The sequence below is a fragment of the Pyxicephalus adspersus genome, chromosome 6, assembly GCF_032062135.1.
Source record: "Pyxicephalus adspersus chromosome 6, UCB_Pads_2.0, whole genome shotgun sequence".
Taxonomy (NCBI): Eukaryota; Metazoa; Chordata; class Amphibia; order Anura; family Pyxicephalidae; genus Pyxicephalus; species Pyxicephalus adspersus.
Window position 1 is genome coordinate 35,497,075 of NC_092863.1, and position 24,445 is coordinate 35,521,519.

A 24,445-nucleotide genomic window follows, 5' to 3' on the forward strand; every position below is an offset into this window, starting at 1 on the left:
ACAAAATAAAGAGGATCTAGAGAGGGTCATTAACAGTACAAAAGTCTGTGTGATTAGTTCAGGGCTCCAAAGTAAAGATCACTGGAATGGACACTGAGGTAACTATCAGACCTGGTGGGCAGCACTTGGTGTGTGATGTCATAACCTAAAGCAAAACTTCTAGCAAAGGTACAGAAGTGCTTTAAACTACAATTTTCCATTTCTTTATGTGTACATTTTTTTTCTTACCAAAATCTGGCTGGGATGCGGTTATAATACAACCAGGATTTAACTCTTCCTGTGGAGGTCCAAAATTAGGATCTGGCAGTAAGGCATGAACAGCATTGATATCCTACAGAAATTAAATACCAAAAAAGCACATTTAAAGTAAATGTACACAATAATGTTCTTCAATAATAAGTTTATCAAACTAACCTGAATTGATCCAGTTTTGGGTTCCAGGAGGTACACTTTTCCTGACAAAGTGTGGAGTTGCACCAGTTGCGAGGAGGTTAGGACTGCAGACAGTACCAGAGATTCAATCCCCACACTGTAAGCCTTCTTTGCTCTGTAGAGGAAAAACATATTTCCCAGTTCATATTAATGTCACTGAGGGACCAGCAAAATATACGTTATCCCCAGCCAATGTGTGCAAGTATGTATAATTACACCAGTAAATTGTTGTATAATAGTTCGGTATACAGCACATGGTGACTAGCACTCTGGCCTTTGCAGAACTAGGGTCCAAGATTCAGGCCCTGCCCAGGACTCTATATGCATGGAATTTGTATGTTCTCCCTATGTTTCTGTGGGTTTCCTGACACAACGCAAAAACATGCAGTTAGGTTAATAGGCTTCCTCCTAAAAATAATTTGGGATTGTGGTAATGACATATGACTATGATGGGGGACAGTTAGTCACATGACAATGGATAATATGTCGGCGCTATACAAATATATGATGATAATAATCCTAATGACACTAGTTGTGGTAAACCACCAGCTGCTAAAACAGGGTGTAAAGAAGTACTGCACTGCCAGTAAACACTTTCTAAGTAATTTAGAAAATTTCAGACCAAACATATAAACCTCGTAAAATAAAGTTATGTATTAAAAGATCTTAGTGGTCTGAAATTACAGGAGTGCACTTTTCTAAGAGAAAGAGTTTGGCAAGTAGAGAAGATATACAATTTGGAGTATCTCAGATCTAAAGTTTTATTTAAAACCACATAAAAATGGCAGACAAAAAAAATACATATCCAGGTGAAAAGGAAACTAAGGTTACTAAGGTATCCTGACATGCTACTAATAAGACATTACAACATGAAGACTGCAACCTACACTTGCCAATGAGAAAGCCAGATTAGGGGATTCATGTAGGTTTGAATCTTTGTGTTGTAATATCAAAGAAGAAATGTGATCAGAGGCCTTGGTGCCTGTTTTTATAGTTGGTGTAATTTCTCTGATTGTCTCTTAGAGGGGCTCACATACTAATGTCCCTTCCGTTATGAAGTCAGAGAACACCAATTAACCTACCAGTATATTTTAGGGGTATTAGGGAAATCCCAGGAGTTAAACACACATTTCTTACAAAGCTTGCTCTTATCATCCAGTAACTGAATCATCAATATTTGTTGGAAAATAACATCAGTACTTTGGGTGGAGCATTGTACAAAACAGAGGTGGACATTTATCACTAAAGTTGCATCTATTGGGTCTGCTTTTGTGCCACAGTTTGCTAATCTTTTTTAGATATACAATTAGTGTAATATGTTAAATATGTTGTATTCCTTGTGTGTGCTGGCTACTGGAATAATACATTAAAGTTGTTAATCGTTTATGGCTGTCTAAAAGTGTATGTCTACCTAATATGTAGGTCCCTGCCAGGGGTTCATGCTGTTGTAACCTCTGTACTTCCTTCCCCTGTGGCAAGGTTGTCAGAAACCTAAAAAACTAGGCAAACTGTTGGCAAAAGAGAAACTTTTTTTATTAGAAGGGTGATGGGGGGAGCTAGAACCCTTCCTTTGAAGCTTCTAATTGAGGTTTTCCACTCACTTCCTGCCACAATGATGTCGCAATTCTGGCACAGTGTTCAAAACAGGAAGTATAGGGAAATCTCAAGAACTGAGACACTGACAGTGGACACTTGCCAAGGAAAAAAAAAGTACAAGAGGAAACATTCTTTGCCTGAATCTTGTGCTTTGTGTATTCAGACCAGATCTGTTCAGTAAACCAACACAAAAACCAGTGAAATATGCTCTACTCTTGCACCAGCCCTGAAGTTTAATGCAGGATGCCTATAATGCTGAGACTAATTTAAAGCTCTGCTCCCTGCATGTGTAGCTTGGTGATTACTTCATTGCTTTTTTTACAAGGTGTGAGTCTGTAAAACCATCTGGTGCACACAAATAGGATTTATAGTTAGGTCCATAAATATTTAGACAGAGACAACTTTTTTCTAATTTTGGTTCTGTACATTACCACAATTATTTTTAAATGAAACAACTGAACTGCAGACTTCCAGCTTTAATTCAGTGGGTTGAACAAAAAGATTGCAAAAAAAGCCTTTTTTTACACAATCACTTCATTTCAGGGGCTCGAAAGTAATTGGACAATTGACTCAAAGGCTATTTCATGGGCTACTGTGGGCAATTCCTGCGTTGTGTTTATCAACTAAGCAGATAAAAGGCCTGGATTTGATTTGGGGGGGGTGCGCACTTGTATCATCCGAGAAATTGCTACAATATTAGGAGTGCAAAATCTACAGTTTGGTACATCATGAGAAAAAAACAAACCAATGGTGAACTCAGCAACGCCAAAAGAATGACACTGGGACACTAGTGTTTAACGATGATGTGACACAGGACAGAAGCCGCTGAATGAATTCTGAGGTGTTCAGAGACATACTGTCTGCTCAAATCCAGCTAAATACAGTCACATTGATTGGGAGGCGTTTCATAATACAGATGGACACTGACCCAAAACATACAGCCAAACCAACCCAGGAGTTTATTAAAGCAAAGAAGTGGAATATTCTTGAATGGCCAAGTCAGTCACCTGATCTGAACCCAATTCAGCATGCATTTCACTTGTTGGAGACTAAACTTCAGACAAAAAGGCCCACAAACAAAAAACAGCAACTGGAAGCCGCTGCAGTAAAGGCCTGGCAGAGCATTAAAAAGGAAGAACCCCAGCATCAGGTGATGTCCATGAGTTCAAGACTACAGGCTGTCATTGTCAGCAAAGGGTTTTCAACCAAGTATTAGAAATGAACATTTTATTTTCAGCTTTTTAATTTTACCAAATACTTTTGAGCCCCCGAAATTAAGTGATTGTGTAAAAAAAGGCTTTAGTTCCTCATATTTTTATCCAATCTTTTTGTTCAACCCACAGAATTAAAGCTAAAAGTCTGCAGTTCAACTGCATCTGAGTTTCATTTTAAAATAATTGTGGTAATGTACAGAACCAAAATTAGAAGAAAGTTGTCTCTGTCCAAATATTTATGAACCTAACTGCATATCCCTTGCGGCAATTGAGGAACATATTTAAATTAAACTTTGTTCAATTTTGAAATCAGCTATAACATTCAACAGTAGTTTAAGAGAACAAAAAGTAAAGTCAGTATATTTTAGGCATTGCCTAAATATCCTTATTCTCAGATTATTTTTTAACCTTGATTCATTATTACTGACCTTAAGCTACCTCCCCTACATGGAAACAAGAGCCAGCGGGAAACAGTCAGATCATTGGAGATAACGCAGAATGAACCTTGAGTAGTAAATACAATCGAGGAAATATGAAGCTCTCCACACTGCAATACAAGCATAGGTATCAGTGTGTTTAGTTACTTTTAGTAGTACTATGTACAAAAAGTTAGTTAGTGCAAAAAGGAAGCAGGATTTCTAGGTTACGTTTTTCAATGACAGCCTTTAAGTGAATAGCCTATTAATTTCTTTTCTTTCCTGATTTGCAACCCCCATTGACTACCACCCAGTAAGTGGGCAATTACTTACAGGATTATTGTGTAAAAACAGCATTTATTTAAAGACCTTGCACACATATAAGAATACCTTTAACAGTCATTTTTTAAAGCCAATGCCGATATTTCAATGACAATTTTAATTAAGAATTTAAACATTTAGTAGAATGGGTAGGATAGGATGAACCCATATATCTCATTTCACAGAGTACACAGAGAGAGGGTGACTCTATGAGTTCTCTAATGAGAATTTCTATAGGATTGGTCTGCACTGATCAGATAGGGAAACGATTTGAGAAAAACAGGTCACTCTCTCAAATTGTGTGTGAAAACCACTGCTTCAGCCGTTGAGCTTGATAAACATTATTTTAGTAAAGCATTTAGGAAGAGTCTAGCAAACATATTTACTGGAAAATGATCACATAAAATATATCCAGTTCAGTCTCTTGAGTCTAGCAAATGTTTCTCTACCTTTTGCTATAGCATCCTGCTTTTTTCATATCATTTTTCATCCTGCTTTTGTCTACATATATATATGTCTGAATGGAAATGTATTTATGAAATCAAATCCTTGAATCTCTAAAACATCCTATTGTATTATAAATTATAAAATAAATTATAAAATCAAGAAAAAGACCTATAAAACACTATATACCCTACAAAGAAGAATGGTTTACCTGCAAAGTGAGAACAGCTTTCTGTTGTTTCCATACTATCAGATCCCCAAACTCTCCACCTGATACTACCAGCTCTCCATCTGGAGACCATGCAATGGCAGACACTGCACCCTTGTGACGGCTTCCCTTGAGACCTTCTGCAAAGAAGCAAACAATTTTATAAGGTCTCTTGAAACACACTTTACAGATATTTCATTACCAGCCAACACTTCCACAAATGTGTGCAATAAAAAAATTACAAATATGAGGCATCTTCTCTAAGTAAAAATACAATAACAGCAATGGTATTAATGCATGGTATACAAGTTATGAAATGAGCACATCAATACAAGTGGAATACAAAAAGTGGACCACAAAACCCAGAACAAATAAATTGCATACCGTTCCTGCATGGCACACCCCAAAGCCGAACTGAGCCATCGTGGGCAGCAGTGACTGAAACCTCATGTCTTGGATTTGTTGCAGATGTCATCACGGCACCTCCATGACCATACAATGTTTGTATCAGCTCCATCTATGAAACAAATTAAGAATAAGAGAGTCCTATAATCCTAAGAAAAAATAAAATACAATGCATATGTAATATTAAAGACTGAACTCAGGTTGCAGGTATATATGACATGCTGTTCTGATTTATCTTACCTGCAGTGGACTCCATTTTAAAATTGTACCATCAGACCCGGCTGTATAAACAACTATATCAGCATCAGCTAAAATTAAAAACACAAAAACATGTCAAAATCACATCCTCCCTGAGCTCATATTTTCAGTTTGTATTGCATTGTTTTTCATATGCTTACTATATTTGTGTTCTGTATAAATTAAAGACAATTTTATAGTTGCTCTCAGTGGGATGCTAAACAATTGATGAGATAAGATATTATCTATCAGTGTTTCTGTTATATACATTTTCTGTTTCACAAAATGATGAATATTATGACAATGAATATAGCTTTGTGGGAAAGAACTTGATTTTGGAAACATTTGCAATAAGACCAATCTGATAGCATTGGAGAGAAAAAAAAGTGAAAGAATCCTACAAGAAGGTAGTAGGGTCTCCCTCTGTATTGCACACAATATTGCCATGTGTATGGTCCTTACGTACAACATTATTGGAATGAAGGAACAACCTTAGGTGTAACTCATTAACTAGTTAGATTCACACTATCATTTTCCAGTGCAGGTATAAATTTTGCTATTTGTGCATTGTTTTCATTTAGACAGTTCTTTAATTGGAAGTATAAAATTGTTTAAAAGATAGGTGCATTTTAATACAAATTGCACATAACCCCCACCTATCTCATCCACCTCCACCACAGATTCATAGATTGTAAGCTCTTTGGGGAAGGTCCCCTCCTCCTGCGTTACTGTCTGTGTCACTTACAACTCCTATTTAATGTACAGTGCTGCGTAATATGTTGGCGTATTTTAAATCCCGTTTTTTATTATTATTATTATTAATAATAATATAATTAATAATAACAAGAACCAAAAGAGATAATTTAGATCCTATAGCTGATAGCCTTTACGCACCTGTACATACTGTAGATTTATATGAGACTTTGTCCTGAGACAAAAGTAAAGAAGCCTGATAGAAATGGGGCTGTAAGCCACAGGCAGGCAGCACTGCCTGATTATGAGTTAAGCTACGTACACACGGCAGATTTTTATCGCCCGATAATCGGCATCGGCCAATTATCGGGCGAAAATCTTCCGTGTGTACAGTCGTTGTCGTCCATCGTCCGGACGACCGACCTGCCGGATCCACGGACGATGGACGACAGCCGATCGTAATGAAAGGGAAGGGGAGAGCGCGCAGCAGGGTGCCGCTGCGTCGCTCTCCCCCCTCCCCTCTCCATACAGCATGAACGGTGCTGTATGTACAGCACCGTTCATGCATCTTGCAGCACCTTGTCGTTGGAAAGGATCGTGAAAGATCCTTTCCAACGACAAAAATTGCAAGTGTGTACGCAGCTTTAGAATGATTTTGTGGTCAGAATAAAAGGGGAAATGATAAGTACATTTTGTATTAAAGTACACTTATGCTATGATGTCACTGGATCTTTTAAATAATTTACAAATTTCATTGCCAAGTTTCAAGAGAGGAAGAAGTGATAACCCACTGAAGGAGGTTGCAGTTGCTGAAGCAAAACAGCATCTTATATTTTTCACAACCCTTGCTGTTGCAAGTGTAAAGCAAGTATTGTCTTAAACAAGATCCAATTATGCTCATTTTATGTATGAAACCAAAAATCTGACAGTTCTGATAATATTAATGGTGTCTTACCACGGCTATCTTCTGGCTCCCAGTAGGCTGCACTCTGGGTTAACTGGTTGTGGTCAGTATGAATATTTGCAATCTCAAGGCCAGTAAGACTCCATACTTTTAGGAAACCATCCCTGCTGGTGGTAATGACACGTTCCCCCTTTTAAGAAAAACAATGGACTTAGACTCGACAGAAATTCTATGAAAAGAAGTGACCCAAAGAAACAAGATGGCTACATACCATGCAAGCAACGCTACTGACAGAACTCTGATGTCCAGCAAATGTCAATAGCTGCTTTCCCTGCTGAATGTCCCACAGATACACAGCTCCATCTCCAGAACCTGAGATCTGACACACACAGGATTTTCTATGTTATCCATCATCAAGAACTCTCAGTACACTCATGTTTATAGATTTAATACATCCACACCAATTACACAGTGTTAAATAAAATAAAATAATGGAATATAAAATTAGTTTTCTTTAATTATTAGATTAGATAAGTGAAAAATACTTGTGAATCTTACCAGCATACCACTATCTGTCCAGGAACAGCAGGTCACCCAGTCCTTGTGACTTGATAGGAGAGTGCATGAAAGAATAGGTGGATTCACCGACACATCCCAACAAAGCACAGACTACAGAAAAATAAAAATCAAAAAAGTAATTTTTTTAAACACACCATTGTGTTTTTTTACAATATCATATGTGCACCAGCCCATAGCAACCAGGTAGTAAAAGGTTAAACAGGAAATTTATGCTAAAAGTAGAGCATTTAATTAGCTACTAATACTACAAACAATGCATACTTAGAACAGCAGTGCATAGCTTTATCTGAGTTCCTGCAGAATAAACACACACCATGCTAAATGATCCCAACTTTAGTATTTTTCTTGAAGCCTGAACTGTATGATGTCCATTCACACTACATTCATTATTACTAATGACATACTTTTAAGGTAGGTATAAATCTGAAAAGTTGCTTTAAAAAACCTCTTAGTATTAAAGTATTGCCATTGCCAGGTGTTCCCTGTGTGAAGGTAGAACTGGTTCTTCTGAGTGCCGGGTTATTTAATGTATTTGAGTTGAATACTGTTATTACTGAAAGCCCAACTCCTAAAATTTATCATAATCCATTTTTCCATGGTATTTTCAAGTTCAGTTGGCATGTCAAAAGAAATTTACATCTTCTGTAGTAAATAATTACAACTTTAAAGCTGGCTCTTTCATTCTTGATAGTGTTAAAGCTGATGGGCTGGATTGGACAAAGCTTTTACAGGAATCCCCTAAGCTCCTCTAAATATATGAATATGCTGTCACTCTAAAGGGCTGTGGGAAGAGATAGACATTATTTGATAACAGGGCTATCATTATGGCCAATGTTTAGGCAGCTACAGCAGCAGCAAGGGTGTGATATCACTGCAGGAAAAAGAGCATTGCTAGCCTATTAAAGAAGTGCCTGTTCAACTGCACTACTGGCAATATCAACAGGTATTTACAAAATATTCCAGTAATACCGGTAACTTGGTGCACATATTTACACAAATATTCAACACTGTTGATTTTTATGTGTGTGGATGAAATTTGGGTGATTCTCTATGGCATTTTTTCTGCTGCTTGCCTGTTTATATATGGCTGGTGCTAGTTGTGGAGTCTGGGGGTTAAGGTTGTTGAGGAGGAGAGGTGATGGGCATGGACAAGTGAGCTTCTCTGTTCCTTTTTTCCAATATGATATTGAAGGATAAAACATATGGTGAATCTTACTAACATATGCACATCTCCTTTCCTTTTAACTGCCTTTGCCGCCATCAGAATTTTCAGTATTGTTGCTAGATTTTTAACTGTGAACAGAAAAGTGTCTGTTCACATGTTAGGCAGAAGGGGACTCTCTGCCACTAATCAGACTGCTATCAAGCCATTGGAAACTCATAGCTACGGTAAATACCAGTAATAGGCAAACAATCATGATATGATAACTGTGACTTTTCATACTATAATATACCACAATACTTGTATACGAATGTATCCCGGATTCCAGGAAGTACTTAGAAAAATAGAGAGCATGAACAGCCTAAATCACGTGATCTATAAAGTTTGATCATACTCCTATTTTCCCAACATCCAACAATTTTAAACCTGCACAAATAGTAGTAATGCAAACCCCCTATGTCTGCACTAAAAAAGTACCTAGATACTGAAAAATACTGCTCTATGCTCTTATCAGTTCTTACCCGATCTTGTCCCCCTGTTGCCAGCAATTTTCCATCTGAGCTGAAAGAACAGCAAGTAACTGCTGCAGTGTGACCCCGAAGAACCGATACTGGAGAGATTGTTGGATTGGAAACCAAGAGACTTTCCACGGGCCAGAGACAGACAGATACATCTTCTAAAAAGTATGGGAAAATAGTTTATTAAAACTTGTGGTCAATACAATTCCATACATCATGAATATTCTGAGATGTTCTGATACCATTTCACCTTCTCTGAAGCCGCAACTATTACCATGCTAAAGATTAGTTACACATTCATGTTTTTTATACATATCTTACTTTAGACTCAGCAACATCATCGCTGGGTCTCTGTGCATTTTATGTAATGAATGTAGATCATGGCTAGTGGAAGGAGCTGGGAGGGTAATCTACTTAACTTCCTACAAACATCACAGCACTGTGCCTCAGTATTTATCTCAAGAACCCTCAGATGTGATGAAAGCAGTAGGTTGACACTTGGGAGTAAATATTAAAATGCCTTATCAATGTGAAGGAGTGGGAGTTCCTAGGAAGACTGTCCCATGTGAAGCCAACATGTAAACTCTCATTATTAATATACATTAAATGGATGGGACAGGGATAGTAAGGCTATGAAGGGAAAGGCTAGATGATGCTGGATGAGCTCCATCTGACTTGCCACAGTTACTAATGCATATTATGAGAATCTTTACAGTGTGCAGTACAATCTGAGAAAACAATATAGATACATGAAAATTAATGTAAGGTTGGAGTTCAGCTTTTGCAAATGTCCAAAGCATTGCACAGCTTAACTGTATTCACAGCAGAATAAGTGCATACAATGTTTTACTGGTCATGTACATATTTCTACAACTTCCTGGTTCAAGATGTGAAGGAAGGGCCTGTTTTCTTGGCTAAGTCAAATATTTTTGCTTCTTCTTTTATCATTTTTGTATTTCTTTTACAAACGCTTCTTTGGGTATGACAAAGGCTACGACCAGTATTACCATTTAGGAGTGGGTTACATGAATGTTTTAGGATGGAGTTACTGAAAGGTTAGATAGGAAAAAGCAAAGATTAGGGTTTACAAAATAGGTCACCATCCTAATCATCTTAGTTTGAGGGTAATTCAGTTGAACCGGTTCAAAAACTTAGGATTACTGCATATTCCAAATCTAAACATCATTTTAAGTCTATGGCCATCATACTTTTGAGTTTTTGAAAAGCTCCTAAATATAGTACGGTCATGAAACACACTAGGGTATGAAAGTGTGAAGAATATAAGGTAATGAAAGTAAAGTCAATTATAGTTTTGTGCACCACAAATTTGCTCATGCAGATTTGTATACATAATATGTGACATGGTTACTTACCTGATGCAGAAGCAAGAAGCTTGGAGGAGAGAGCCAGGTCCATAACACTGCGCTCGTGACCACTCAGAGTAAGATGACAAGAGCCTTCTCCTGAGGAGATATTCCACACACGTACCAAACTGTCCGAGCTGCCACTTACTAAAATGTTGTTAGAAAGCCACACTAGACTGCTTACAGCCACATCTGAGAAACTGCACTGTGTCACAAGATCGCCTAGAATACAAAAAACAATATTAGGTAACATATTGGAAATATATGGAACTATAAAAATTGAAAAATAAGTTTTATGTCCTACCAGTATTCACACTGTAGACACAAACAGAATCAGAATGATATCCAACAGCAAGCATTTCTTGGTTGGGGGACAGGGCCAGAGAAAGTACTGAAGATGTTCCATTCTTCAAGCAGGCTTGTCCATATAGTCTTCCAAGACCACCTGATGATACCTGCACCTGTATACGTTAATACACACACTTGTTATCTACCATGATAATGCTATTTCTAAATTTACCATCAAACGGAATGTGGTCCATTACCTTGCCATCCTCTCCTCCAGTTAGAAGGTATCCCCCATGCCGCAGAAAGTTAGCAGTTAGAGCTGCACCACTGTGAGCTCGAAATCTAGACAATTCAACTTGTGCTTCCCATGACCAGAGGGACACCCAACCATCAAGGCTACCAGAGACCACAACACTGCCTTCCATTGAAAATGATACTGTTCTTACTGAAGAGATACCATGCAGAACCTAAAACAGATTAGTACCATGTTGTTGATAATTTATACATAATTACTGAGGCTGGATAGTGTAGGGACATTGTCACTTACTGCACTTCTTTTCCAGTTTTCCAGGTGCACAACAGATATTTTGCCATCCCAAGAGCCAACTGCTACTACATGACCTCTGGGATGAAATGCAACACAATTCAAGGGGCTGGGGAAGGAGGTAGAACTCAACAGAGAATAGCGGCTGGTATCCCATGACTTAAAAAGTAAAAGGAGAAGAATAGTGAGAAAAAGAACTGTAAATATGACAAAAACAGACATGTATTTACATTTATTAAGCCACAGTCACCTTTAGCTGAAAGTCTAGGGAGCAGGTGATAAGCTGTCTGTGATCTGTACTGATACAGCATCCAGTGACCAGGCGTCTATGTGCTTCAATTCTGTGCAAGCTAAGAAAAAGCAAAGGCACGGTCATGTAGAAAAATAAACACATAAAGAGCTCATCATAAACAGCATACACTGTAATACACATAAGTGTATATTTCACTTTTTGATAGATCCTGGAGGTTTTAACTACTTGACAGTTTTAAATAACTTTTCTTTTGTTATCTGCACCCCTGGTATGGCCACTTTGATGGGTTCCTTATTTTTATGCTGGATATTTAAAAAAATATATTTTATGTTATGAAAAATGCAACAGAATGCTAAGGAACATATGAAGATGACGGGTAAATTTCCAAACCCCAATGTGGGCAGGTAATAATATGGCAAGGAATTATCACTGTTGGAGTATCCATAACATATAAGAATTCTAAAAAAAGGCATGCCTAAATGTATGGTATGGCAGTATAAATGTAATCTAAATGTGAAAGTCACTATAATGGGAATTTGACAGAGCAGAAATATAGGAGATTCCACCGCTAACTTGTTTTTGATGGTCCAAGAAAGGCCTGCTTTCCTACATATTGAGTTACTGACTTAAAACATGCATATCTATACACAGGTGTATAGACATTTTGTGAACTTTCTACCAAAATGCCCATGTAAATGGGTATGTTGGGGTTCTATTTATAAAACAGGGAATGTGACATTCCCTCAAACATTCCCTGGTGGGAATCCATCACTGCTATTGGACCTGGAAGATTCCCACGAGGGAATGTATGATTTTCTTGTTTATTAGATGTAGCCCTTTGACTCAGTTGAATAGATTTCAGTATATTTAATAGAGTTTATAAAACAGTGAAACAAATTTACCATGTGTTTTTAGCCTAGCAAATATGAAACATTGCATAGTAATAATAGTATGCATTAGTAATATGCATAGTAATAAAAGTATATCTTTGACAACCATCATTATAGCAATGCCTTATTTCTATTTGTCTGGTTCAGTAGGAGGCTTTAATTAGACATGAGAGAGCTGAAAACAGCCTTTGCTGAGCTGCCTCCAAACTATAGAGCTATGGATATTCTTTATCATATTTAGGTTATTTATTCATAAAACTATTTAAATATTTAATTATATTCAATTTATATGTATTCAATATAAAAAAAAATATATGACATAAGTATATGTCACTTACCGACATCCATCTGGTATATTCCATATCTCTATTATTCCATCATAGGAGCCAACACAGAGTATTGCATCAGAAATGAATGCACAGGTGGATACCCCATCACAGCCACTGTACAGTGTTCTGACCTCCTGCAGCAAAACATAAAAGGGTGGTAGTCTACTTAAACAAAATACAATATACATAAATCATCTAGCACAACCTGTGTATGCATACACAGAAATACATATACCAATATTCAAATGAGAAGGAAATTCTAGCAAGAATTTTATGTGGCTCCATGGACATATAATCGTATATTCAATTCTATAGGTACAAAATGTAATTCAGTATTTTTAATTTTTTATGTATAAATATTGATTGTACATGTAGTAATAACAAATAAATTGTTTTTGTCTTTGTAAAGAAAGTTAGTGGTTGGAAACCTGATAAGTTGAAATCAAGTCAGGTTAAAATATATACAAGATATGTTTACTGTTTACTTTATGAGTATGAATCACATATTAAATTATGTTACAGGCAATGTCTATCCTGATTCAATTATGTAATTACAAGATATACATCCAATCCCCCTGGGCACTCTGTCTATTAATTTTTTGTCTCCCAGTTATTAGCCTCATGCTATGCAGTCTCAGATCTATATGCTTATGACCAACAAATTACATATCTATAAGCATTTATTTATCTAAAATGTATTTCAATTTATAAATGTATTTGAGTCTTCATCTTAATGTATCAGCAGCATTGTACAGGTTTTCTATGTTTTTTAGTCATAACATATAAGCATGAAGATGACTAAAATGTATCGTATTCAAATTTAGATTGAGTATTTAACATTAGAATTAAAAATGTTCTAATGTGCATCTAAACTCAAGGCCATTGCTGATTACCAGTCATTTGGTGGCCACGTTAGTTCTTCATTTTTCAGGTTTGCCCTTTTCACCTTATGATCCTGGTGGTAATACAATTCCTATCCTAGGTTTACAATACTGATAATAATGACAACAGACCTAATTTAATAAAGCTCTCCAAGACTGGAGAAGATACACTTTCATCAGTGAACCTGGGTGCACCAGCAAACTTGGAATGGATCTGGTCCAGGATTGAAAACATTTCCTAACAAATTGCAAATGACTTTTGAGAAATCCATTCCAGGTTTGCTCGATTACTGGTGAAAGTGGATCTTCTCCAGCCTTGAAGAGCTTCAATAAATCAGGCCCAATGCATCAGTGGAGCAGCAACACTAATACCTTAGGACAATAAATCTTTTGGAACTATAAAGTGTCTCCAATGTTCTTGATCTACACTGGAAATTGCCCAGGACAGCATAGGATTTCTGGTAGGATGAACGAGTACTTGTTTTTTTTAACAAATATAACAAAATGCTATGAATCACATATCAAATATAAAAAAGGTAAATCACAGGTAGCAAATTAGAGAGGTTCTTGGATGGGTAATGTAAATATAGAAATCAAAAATGACAAAGACCATTACCTCGCCACTATTTGAATGCAGAATGTGAAGTGAACCATTACTGGTGCCCACCACTGCCAGGTCTCCCTTAGAACTCAGGCCAACACAACCGGGAGTAGAAGGAACATCCAGTGATTTACTGTGAAAAAAAGCAAAAAACCCTGACTAAAAATAAATCACAGAATGTAAGCAGGCTAACAATTTGCTTTCAGCTTTTTTTTTATCTAGGCTCTAAGCTCCCATAAGTATTACATCATTTGTTGTGGTGTATCTACATATATATTGCAAGGTTCTAGAGTTTAGAGCAATGGTGGTCAACTATTGTATGTATAGGGAGCCTCAAATGCGGTCCATGACATTAGCAAAGGGCCGTACTAAACATTCAGTGACTGTGTTGCTATAGTAAGCTGTTAGACTGCAGACAGAAATTGATGACATGCATTGGGAAGTGGTCATAGACTGGAGACACATTACATGAGAATGCCACAAATCAATGCATCCACACATGTGCTTCTTACAGCCCTCTCAGAATTCACAAGTGTGATAGTTTTTTTACTATATATAAGAAAAAGGATAAAAAATTGAAAAATGATTGAAAAGTATGATGGTGTGAAAGAAATAAAGCAAACAATTTCACTGCTAAATGATTGATCCTTTCACTGGCCAAGCCTGAAACTATCTTCTGAAGGACTGCAAGTGCCTTCTGGGGCTACATGTGGTCTCTGGGGGTGTAGAGCCACCAACATGCAATAAAAGTTGTTTATTATTAGCAATATCATGCATGAAGCTTGTGTGTTCTCAACATATTTGTCTGAGATTCCTTTGGGTGCTCTTTTACTCCCACACATAAACACATAAAGTTCATTTTTTGCATCCTAAATTCCCCTGTCTGTGTATTTCTTCGACTGTCATATCACTTTGTAAGTGATTTGTAAATAAAAAAGTTTAAAAAGTTAAGAATGTTAACAATTGTTATAAAAAAATTAAGAAAGTAAAAAATTTATTTTCAGACCTGGAACAGACATTGCTGGAGTTGGGTTTATTATTCCATGCTGTGATGAGCTCAGATGTGGCACTCTTGAAGTCAGCCAAAATCCCTTGGGCCTGAATGCACACTGGTGATGAATCAGGCTCATTTAAAGCTAACTGATAAAACAGTGAAGGATTCTGGGTAAGAATATGCAAGGACCGCTCAATAAACTCCCTGAATTCTCTTACAGGTAGCTCTGAAATGTCATTAGTTTCCATCTTATCCTGGTCAGCTGAGAGTGATAAAGTCTTCTCTGGCATGGTCGTTTCTTGAAAAATACAAAAACAAAGGTTACATGGAGAACTCAACTACTATGAGATTTAGGAAGTATTTCTTAACCACCTGGGCATTACACTGATGTCTAGGTTTCTGTACCAAAAGCGTTACAGGTTTTAATGAATTTTTTTTTTTTAAATTGTAGACCAGTAGCTTACAGAAATATGTCCGAACAGGGTTCTAGTAGATATCATGAATATAAAAAATGTTTGAAACACACAATCATGTAAAAAAAAAAATACTTTTAATAAAATTAAAATACACAAAATTCAGCTTAAACAAGAATACATAAATAAATGAAAAATACTGAAAATGCGATATTTCGGTATACTGTATAATAATATATTTTTCTAAAACACCTCCCTAGTGTCCAACCGTCCAACGTCACGTACCTATAGACAAAACCACATAAATATATTTTGTATTATTTTGTATTGGATTGGATACAGAACTTTGTATTGAATCCAATACAAAATATTTGAATTTCCCGCTACGACCCCCATCGACGGGCACACGCACGGACATCATCAGGAATCGCCGAGGGACGCGTACGCGAACGCCGGGTATTCTAATTCTTTCCAAACTTCCATGCAAAAAGTGTTACATTTTTTTGCATGGAAATTTATTTTGGATTGTAGGCTCTAATTCACCGAATTACCGCATAACTCACCGAAATATGTCCAAAATTTTATAAATTTAATAATAATTTTTTTTTTATAAAACATAAAAAAAACCTTTAAAAAAAAAATTAAAAAAAAAAACTAAAAAAAAGTTAAAAAAAAAATAGTGTATAATGTAATGTACAGTAGCTTATATAATATATATATATAATACACTTATATATATATGTTATATAAGGATTTCTTTGTATTGGAGTCAATACAGCTTTTTTGTATTGAGTTCAATGCAAAGGAACTCAATACAAAATTTTGAATTTCCCGCCCCGCCTCCCTACCGCGCCGACACATGCAGCGACGTCACCAGGAAACCCCGGTGATCGTCACTGCACTCGCCGGATGAAGACAGAAGAGGACAGACGCGTCCGGAGGAGCAGAGGGAGAAGGTGAGTATTTTTTTTTTTTCTGCCCAGCGATCGACGCTGGACAGAACGGAGGGAGAGGAAGCCGGCCGGCTTTTTCTTCTAAGCCGGCCGGCTTTTTCTTCTAAGCCGGCCGGCTTTCTGATCTAAGCCCGCCGGCTTAGAAGAGAAAGCCCCCCGGCTTTTTTTCCTAAGGAGAGGACACCCGACGCTGGAGGATGAAGCTGGAACACGACGATGGACGATCGCAGCGGGACCAGGTAAGTGATCGCTAAACCCGAACTTTTCTCACTTTATTTTCATACAGTACGGGCTTATCGATAATTGCAACTTTTTTTAGATGGGAAAAGTACGGGCTTAATGGTTGGGAGGTTAATCATCAATATTATTTATTCTGACAATGTTATCAGGTTTTTTGTTAGGGGTAAACAATAATTTAATACAATGCATGGGCAAATGTATGCATAGAGAAACAACTTCAGGGGCCTAAAGTAACATTAAAGTGACTCTGTTTGTCCATGGCCTATTACTTTTAAAGGAAAAAGGATGATAACAAAGCAGCATAAAAGGCATGCAACCATTATTTTCTAATTAAAAAGCCAGCAACTGGGCTTGTTTCTTGGTTTATAAAACAAAGAAACACATGACCAAAGCAAGAGCTTGTAAAAATATTATTGAATGTTTACTTACACTAAAATTACATTTCTTTATAAAACAATTAGATTTTTTAAACTCACCAAAGCTATTGAAAACCTGGCACAGATGAGGCAAGAGTCCTAGGGTGGCATGTGCTTTCAGGAAAGAAATACATGTAAGGAGCTTACCCACAGTATGGTACTGTAAGCTACACAGCTGAAAAAGCAGAATAACCAGAATTACTTTCATACTTATTGCCTTGTATTGCAGCATTTTTTGTTTTAACAGATTTTATCATACCAGGTGATGAGACAGCTCACTCAGACACTCAGCATGAAGAGCAGGGGAAGATTCGGGGTCTTCAGGAGAAGCAACTGCCCAGAAGTGTGCTAAAAAAAGGGGGGTCACAACAAGTTTAATGTTAGAGGTTTTATGTGAAAACACACCATTAAAACATTAATACATGGTGTCAATCTCTTACCAGCTATGAGAAGATGCACAGCACGGACAACTTCAGGTTTTCCAAAGTAACGCTTCTCAACAGCTTTCCGCAACAGACTACTGGTGAGATGCAGCCTTGGCTCACTTGTCATGTTACGACTCCACAGACCAAGAATACTGTAATAGGCAAACATAACAAAGAAAATTAGAATTAAATAATTTGGACATAAAATAAACATGGTGATATAGGAAAATTGTGCCTTCTTACCTTTTCAAGCCTGTCAGCAGCAGGGAGAATGTGGCCATAGGAAGATTGTTTGCATGGATGGCTGCTGCTAGCATTTCATCCCATCTTGCTGTGTACACAGAACTTATTTCATGCAGAGAGCTCAGAATCCTTAGCAGGTCTCTTTCCCAAAGTCCTTACATACAACACAGAAAAAAGTAAATAAAGAAGAAGAAAAAAAAATCCTGTCACTGGCTAATAATACAGCAGCAGCAATACTACCTTTTCGGGAGATACAAATGGCTGTCAGAGCAATGCTCACATTGGTTACTCCATGTTCCTTTTCCAACATTTCTAACCTCTTCTGAATAAGAGGTGGAAGAGTTGCTGGCAACCTACATATGTCATCAGAGAGCTAAACATGAAAACAGAGACAAGTTAAAAATAAATTGCTGCACAAGAATATGCTTAAAACATAAGGAGGCTGTAAATTAAATCACAGTCCTCTATGTTTTTAAATACTATCTCAATGTAATAATCAAAAATCTGTTGGTGCATGGAGGGGCAGGTATATGCACACAAAAGCATTTCAGGGAAGAGTGCATTTCTGTAAAATACCACTAGGGAAATAGAGCTTACCAACCTTTTCAAAGACAGCACTGGTTCTTAGTTCCTCACAGGCCATGGTCAGATACAGAGGGTCACGTGTTCCCTTTTTAATCATCAGAAGGCGCAGCTGGATGAAAAGAGGTGCATAAAATGGTAAATTAATGAGCCATACAATAAACTAAGGCACTAAGCATTTTATTCAGCATAACTGCACTGGCCATAATTCCAAAATTTGTTATTCAGTTGAACAAAATAACTACATTTTACCAATGATCTCCAAGAGATGCACAGTCATAATAAAATATTTTATATAGCCCAAACTTTTTTTTAAAGATTTTCATTAGGTTTAAATGCTAGCATATTGAAAATAATTTCATAGGACTTCCACAAGCTGATTGATCTAATTCTACTATGTGAACTACTGTTAGAGTCAATGGGGCATAAAAAAATGAACTACTACTAAAGTTTTCCAAAGATCACATATCAGGTGTCCTTTAAGATTGTTAAATTTAGTTTTGGAGGCCCCACGCTGGATTAGTCATAGGGTTAGCTGTTTTTGCAGTTTTACATTTTCTTTCATTTATGCTCAATTACCACAAATACTTTTATATTTGAGTATTATATTTGAGTAGTATTATATATTTATATTAATATATATTAATATTCTATTTGTATTACATAAAGAGAATCTAATATCTGCAAATTTGTAGGGTTTCTGTTTATAGTAGACAGTAAAAATTTACATAAAATGGGGACATAATATGCATTGGGTTGTAAAACATAAATATAAAATGCATATGTAATTGTCAGCAAATAAATACAACCATCATACCTGATTATTGAATGCAGACTCTTCCAGTTTTTTGCCATACAAAGCCAGCTTCCCCCGCACCAGTTCAGCCCTCTCTTTTGGTTCCAGCCTCCCTAAAGTGATTGGTATTGTGTCCTTTCGCTTGCTCAAAGAAGAGCAGAGAGAGGAGCATTCTGTCACACTCAAAACTAAGTTCACTCTCTGCAGAAAAAAAAGAAAGCAACCTATCAATATAACAATGGCATGTTTCAATGGTATGTATTATTGACTAAAATATTAATACGAGATAAAACTGACACAAAATCTGCTATAATATTCTCAGATCTACTACACAGTATCCATAAATGTAAAAATATTTTTCATTGCATATTTTTTTATTTCATTTTCATGAATAAAAAAGCCTACAACATGCTACAAATATTTAAATAACACCAGAAGCCAATCTCTTACCATTCAGTCCGTCATTTTACTGAGAATATTAGATTAGGACAAATATAAATCTGCCAGTATCCATCTAGACTGCTGCACCTTTCTGAATGTCATATGAATATACAGTGGAACCTCGGTTATCTGGTACCCACGGGGAATGGCAGATTCTGGATAAGTGTAGTGTCCACTGAGGTTAACTCTGAAACGGAGGTTTCTCAGCCATTCAGCACTAGACTTGAAAGGGGAGACTTGTCCCTATTCACCTCTAGTGCTAAATGGCTGAATGGCTGAGAAAAGGGAAACCCTGATGATGGTTGAGCCGTCGTCAGGGTTTCCCTCTTCCCAGCCAATCACGGAGAGGAGAAATCAGCAGAGCTCCACTCTTCTGACAGCTCCTGCAGCCCTAGCGGAGCTTTGGTAGGTGTTCTTGGATGCAGAACACATGCCACAGCTCTGCTAAGGCTGCAGGAGCGCAGAGCGGAGCTCCGCTGATTGCGCTGCTCCAAGATTGGCGGGGAAAAGGGTGCCAGGTGCCGGTTATCTGATTTTTCCAGTTATCTAAATTCCGGATAACTGAGGTTCCACTGTAGAATAATCTTAAAGATAGGACCGTGTTCCTTTTACAAGGAAAGGGGTATGATTCATTTGCTGCTCCAGATCACTAACTGTTGCAGATTAATTGATATACATACATAGTAGCTTAAACAGATGCCAACTTTACGTCCAGTTTACTAGGTTTAGTAATCCTAAAATATTGTTACTTCACCCATTATGCAGCACAGTTAAAGATACTTGGTTGCATAGTTCTGTTTTATGCACTGGACCCCTACTGCTGCTGGGGTTTTGCAGTTGCAAAGTTTGGTAGAAACAGTTCAGTAAATGATAATGGTAAGAAGGAATTGCATACCTGAGGAAGAAAGTCAGGGATCCAATCAGATGTCAATTCACCTGCTTGTCCACACAGCACATCAGCCCCATCTATTAATAATGTCAATGTGTCACTCCGCTTCAATGAGCGAGACATTAAATAAAGGAGAGCTTGGAACTCAGAAAGAAGTGCCCTGTGCAAAGACATTGTTTCATATATGTTGTTTATCATATTGTGCATTTTTACTTTCAAAAACTATACAAATTTAACTTAAAAATGGCTGGTGCAGCAAAAAAAAAAAACATATTTGTATGCTCTTGATTGCACTATATGTTTTAGGCTGAAATATAACCTTGTAAAGGCTGCTACAAAATGACACAATTTAAATAGACACATACCTGTATGATGTAAGGTTAAAGTTTTTTCTCTGCAGTCTCTGACTCATTTGTCTGCAGAAACTGTGTAGCATAGTTTCTGCTTCTTTTGCTCTTATACTGGCCTCCGTAAAATGATAGATAACAGAGGATGAAGGTGTAATTCTCAGCTCCTTTACAAGGTCAGCCTATTAAAGAAATTAAGGACTGTAAAATACAGACTATATTTGCATCATATTGTAACTATAAAATAATATAATAACTGGTTCAATCAATGGCAAACAGTTTCATAAGTCAGTTCTGCTATGACAATCTTACTTAACCTAAATATATACAAAAATGTATGATTTAAAAGCCCATTTAAAAAGCGCAAGATTGTTAAAAAAAAAAAAAACATACCATGAAGACAGTCTTCCCTTGGCTAGGCTCCCCAACAACCAGAAATAAACGTCCATTTGTTGAGGACGTTGGCCTTTTCTCCAGGATCTGTGCACACACATTTGACACTAACTTGCTTCTAGCAAAGGACTGTTGCTCATGCCACTCTTGAAAGCCATCCTGTGCAAGCTGGTCCTCATCTTCGGACTCATTTGACTCCTTTTAAAACCATAAAACAAAAAATAATAAAAAAGTTATAAATAGTTTGAAAAGTAAATAATAAAAAGGACTAAAAAAGTCACATAAACCTTTTAAATTTATAAGCCATATTATCTCACATAGGGCCTAATTAATTAAAGCTCCCAAAGGCTTGAGAGAATACACTTTCATTGGTGAAGCTGGGTGATCCAGCAAACCTATAATGGATTTCTTCAATGTCATTTGCTATTTGCTAGCAAATGCTTTGAATTCTGGACCAAATCCATCCCAGGTTTGCTGGATCACCCAGCTTCACTGATGAAAGTGTATTCTCTCCAGCCTTGGAGAGCTTTATTAACTCGGGCCTTTATATGAATTAAAAGTGCCACATACTGGCTTTTCAATGAAATGAGATTTCTTTAGTATTAATTGGCTGTTCATCTCATCATGTCCTGTCTGAAAGACATAAATTTAGTTACGCAGGAAATGGAATCTAGGCATAAATTACTATATCTTGGAGCAGGTATATAACTGAATTGTGGTGGTTTACTCACAGTTAACTAGCAGTTAAAAACATGCAATATTCACAGTTTTTCGCAGTCTTACTTTGATTTTTTTTTCCATTTGTACACATACCTTGATAAAGTCTCTCTCAATTACTTGCCAGATATCTTCTAATACTCTAGCAGCAAAATCTTCTAGTGCAGTTATATGTGGTTTGCCATTATGTTCACCACCCCACTCGCAAGAGTACCTGGCAAACACCAAAATACCATTAATTCCATGCAGCCTGCACATTAAAGTCCGCATTACCCACTTAAAATGAAAACTTACATGTAGTTCTTAGCTGTTGGGTGTTTACCTATTCTGTTCTTAAGGTCCTTTACACGCTTGGCAGCTTCTTGAGACTCTGCAGCAAAGTCTGGGAGCCAATGACTAGGCACAGACCTAAATGACAAAAAAGAATACTGTTTGTCTTGCAATTAAAAGCAAATGAGTTAACAGCAAGAATTGGTATGTGTAAAAATATACCTCAAAGAAAAGTTTATATCAATAAAGCTGGCTTATACCATATTATTCTACTAATCTATGTGTCCCACATCGATTCACAACACACAGTAAAGCTAATAAAATATCAATCTGAATTCCCTCCTACATTGCTGTATATTTTACCCAAGAAGATTTGAATCCCTGAAGTAAAAGAAAGCCCTTGGGTGTCCAGGTTTCTGGTTTCCACAACCCTGCAAAAACTGCATGGTTTCCAACTCGGTGATGGATCGCCCTTCTGGGTATGAATGGACCTGAAACAAATATCAAGATATTTATAGAGACAGAACAGCAAGCAAAGAGCTATTTATTGATAAATAATATTACAAAAAGTAATGGCCAAGGTAAACCAGTTTGTGATATTTATTTGGAACAGGTAGCACTACATGCCTTTTATCATACCACTGTTTTAACCCCAACATTTTTTGTATTCACATTCTTTAACCTTAAACATGTATTAAACACCTATTTTTTAAATAAATATTTTTACAATACAGAAAAAATAGATGTACGTGTTTTTATAGATACTTTTATAGCTACTTACCCAGTCATACTCAGGAAGGTGAGGCACTGAATACGTTTTTGGAGTATGACCATATCTCTCGCCTAGGATCCCAATAAATATCTGACTCCGAACAACTTCAGATAGACACAGAAACAATTGTCTGTATTTACAGATAAAAACAGATTCAATTAGGGAATTCAATGGTTGTTTTACTAGAATTAAAATTTATCTAAACTGATGCTGTATTTTTACTGTCTTTGCCTTTTTTAAGGTAATCTAACCTGTCTTTCTCAGTTTCCTCCTCTGTAATTCCCCAGCGCAGATCAACTTCCTCCAGAGATAGAAAGTGGGAAGCAGCACGCAGACGCAGTTGGGGCATCACCTGACCAATTAGGAGGTCTCTTTCTGAATGCATATCACGAAATGTGGAGGAAATGAAAACCCGGACACTGCGCCACCTTAACAGAAAGAAGACCACTTGTGTATTGAATATTTTTTCCAACAGTGCAAGTGAATTAGTAAGCAATAAATTTGTCATTTTATTAGCTAAGTCCACCCACCTATTGATTACGCCTGTACAAGTACTGAACATTTAGATAAATATAGCGCTTATCTAATTTATCTGCCTGTGGCAGTAATTGTATAACGCTCACCTCTGTTTTGGAATAGTAGCAAGTAGACCGCCAGATGATGCTTGACTCCTCTTGACCTTGTCTGGGTCTTCTGGAACTTTGAATCTTTGATTTACCTTCTCAACATGATCTAGCAGTCGGTCAGTGCCCCTCTCTGATACATACCTAACAGAATAAAACTAACGTAATAATGACTTTAACAGAGTTGGTGAAATAACTTAAAGATTACATAACTTACCTCAACACCTGTTCAGTGAAGCCACACAGTGTCACATCTTTGAACTGCTCAATGGGGTCCTCACTATGGAAAAGCAAATAAGAATGTTCTGGTACTAACAAATAAAATCCAGTGGCTGGAGTTCCTTGAAATATTCCATCTCAGTATCTATTATTATTATTATTACACAGAATTTATATAGAGCTGACATATTATGCAGCGCTTTACAAAGTCCATAGTAATGTCATCTACAAACAAATCTCTAACGCATGTTTGAAAAACTCCTTTACATTTATATGCCTGAGCTAAAGAGGATATTTTTTTCAATAAATGAGGAGATTCACTTTAAAAATCAATGAGATTGACATGCCACAATGTGCACTATACTGCAATAGCAGTAGCATTAATACAGGCTAAACAACAGTATACAAATATTCAGTGAAATTGTTATAGGCA

At 36.9% G+C, this 24,445-nt stretch overlaps 1 protein-coding gene across 1 annotated transcript in view; it reads right to left on the reverse strand.

The window, feature by feature from the left end:
* The window catches only part of TEP1 (telomerase associated protein 1), a 42,342-nt gene that overhangs the window by 3,070 nt on the left and 14,827 nt on the right, over nt 1–24,445 (reverse strand). The window contains exons 17-51 of the mRNA XM_072415204.1: nt 24,011–24,073; nt 23,794–23,937; nt 23,422–23,598; nt 23,180–23,300; nt 22,762–22,889; nt 22,423–22,536; nt 22,225–22,342; nt 21,412–21,609; nt 21,037–21,200; nt 20,678–20,831; nt 19,363–19,542; nt 18,565–18,657; nt 18,204–18,336; nt 17,964–18,117; nt 17,736–17,872; nt 17,555–17,643; nt 17,356–17,470; nt 15,286–15,571; nt 14,295–14,412; nt 12,807–12,931; nt 11,576–11,675; nt 11,329–11,484; nt 11,039–11,248; nt 10,798–10,954; nt 10,503–10,715; nt 9,133–9,287; nt 7,429–7,539; nt 7,142–7,249; nt 6,922–7,060; nt 5,277–5,344; nt 5,016–5,148; nt 4,635–4,771; nt 3,671–3,789; nt 415–547; nt 229–331 (exon numbers count right to left, since the gene is read on the reverse strand). Of these exons, the coding sequence (XP_072271305.1) occupies nt 229–331; nt 415–547; nt 3,671–3,789; nt 4,635–4,771; nt 5,016–5,148; nt 5,277–5,344; nt 6,922–7,060; nt 7,142–7,249; nt 7,429–7,539; nt 9,133–9,287; nt 10,503–10,715; nt 10,798–10,954; nt 11,039–11,248; nt 11,329–11,484; nt 11,576–11,675; nt 12,807–12,931; nt 14,295–14,412; nt 15,286–15,571; nt 17,356–17,470; nt 17,555–17,643; nt 17,736–17,872; nt 17,964–18,117; nt 18,204–18,336; nt 18,565–18,657; nt 19,363–19,542; nt 20,678–20,831; nt 21,037–21,200; nt 21,412–21,609; nt 22,225–22,342; nt 22,423–22,536; nt 22,762–22,889; nt 23,180–23,300; nt 23,422–23,598; nt 23,794–23,937; nt 24,011–24,073 (4,853 nt within the window). The remainder of the gene's footprint in view (nt 1–228; nt 332–414; nt 548–3,670; nt 3,790–4,634; nt 4,772–5,015; nt 5,149–5,276; nt 5,345–6,921; nt 7,061–7,141; nt 7,250–7,428; nt 7,540–9,132; nt 9,288–10,502; nt 10,716–10,797; nt 10,955–11,038; nt 11,249–11,328; nt 11,485–11,575; nt 11,676–12,806; nt 12,932–14,294; nt 14,413–15,285; nt 15,572–17,355; nt 17,471–17,554; nt 17,644–17,735; nt 17,873–17,963; nt 18,118–18,203; nt 18,337–18,564; nt 18,658–19,362; nt 19,543–20,677; nt 20,832–21,036; nt 21,201–21,411; nt 21,610–22,224; nt 22,343–22,422; nt 22,537–22,761; nt 22,890–23,179; nt 23,301–23,421; nt 23,599–23,793; nt 23,938–24,010; nt 24,074–24,445) is intronic.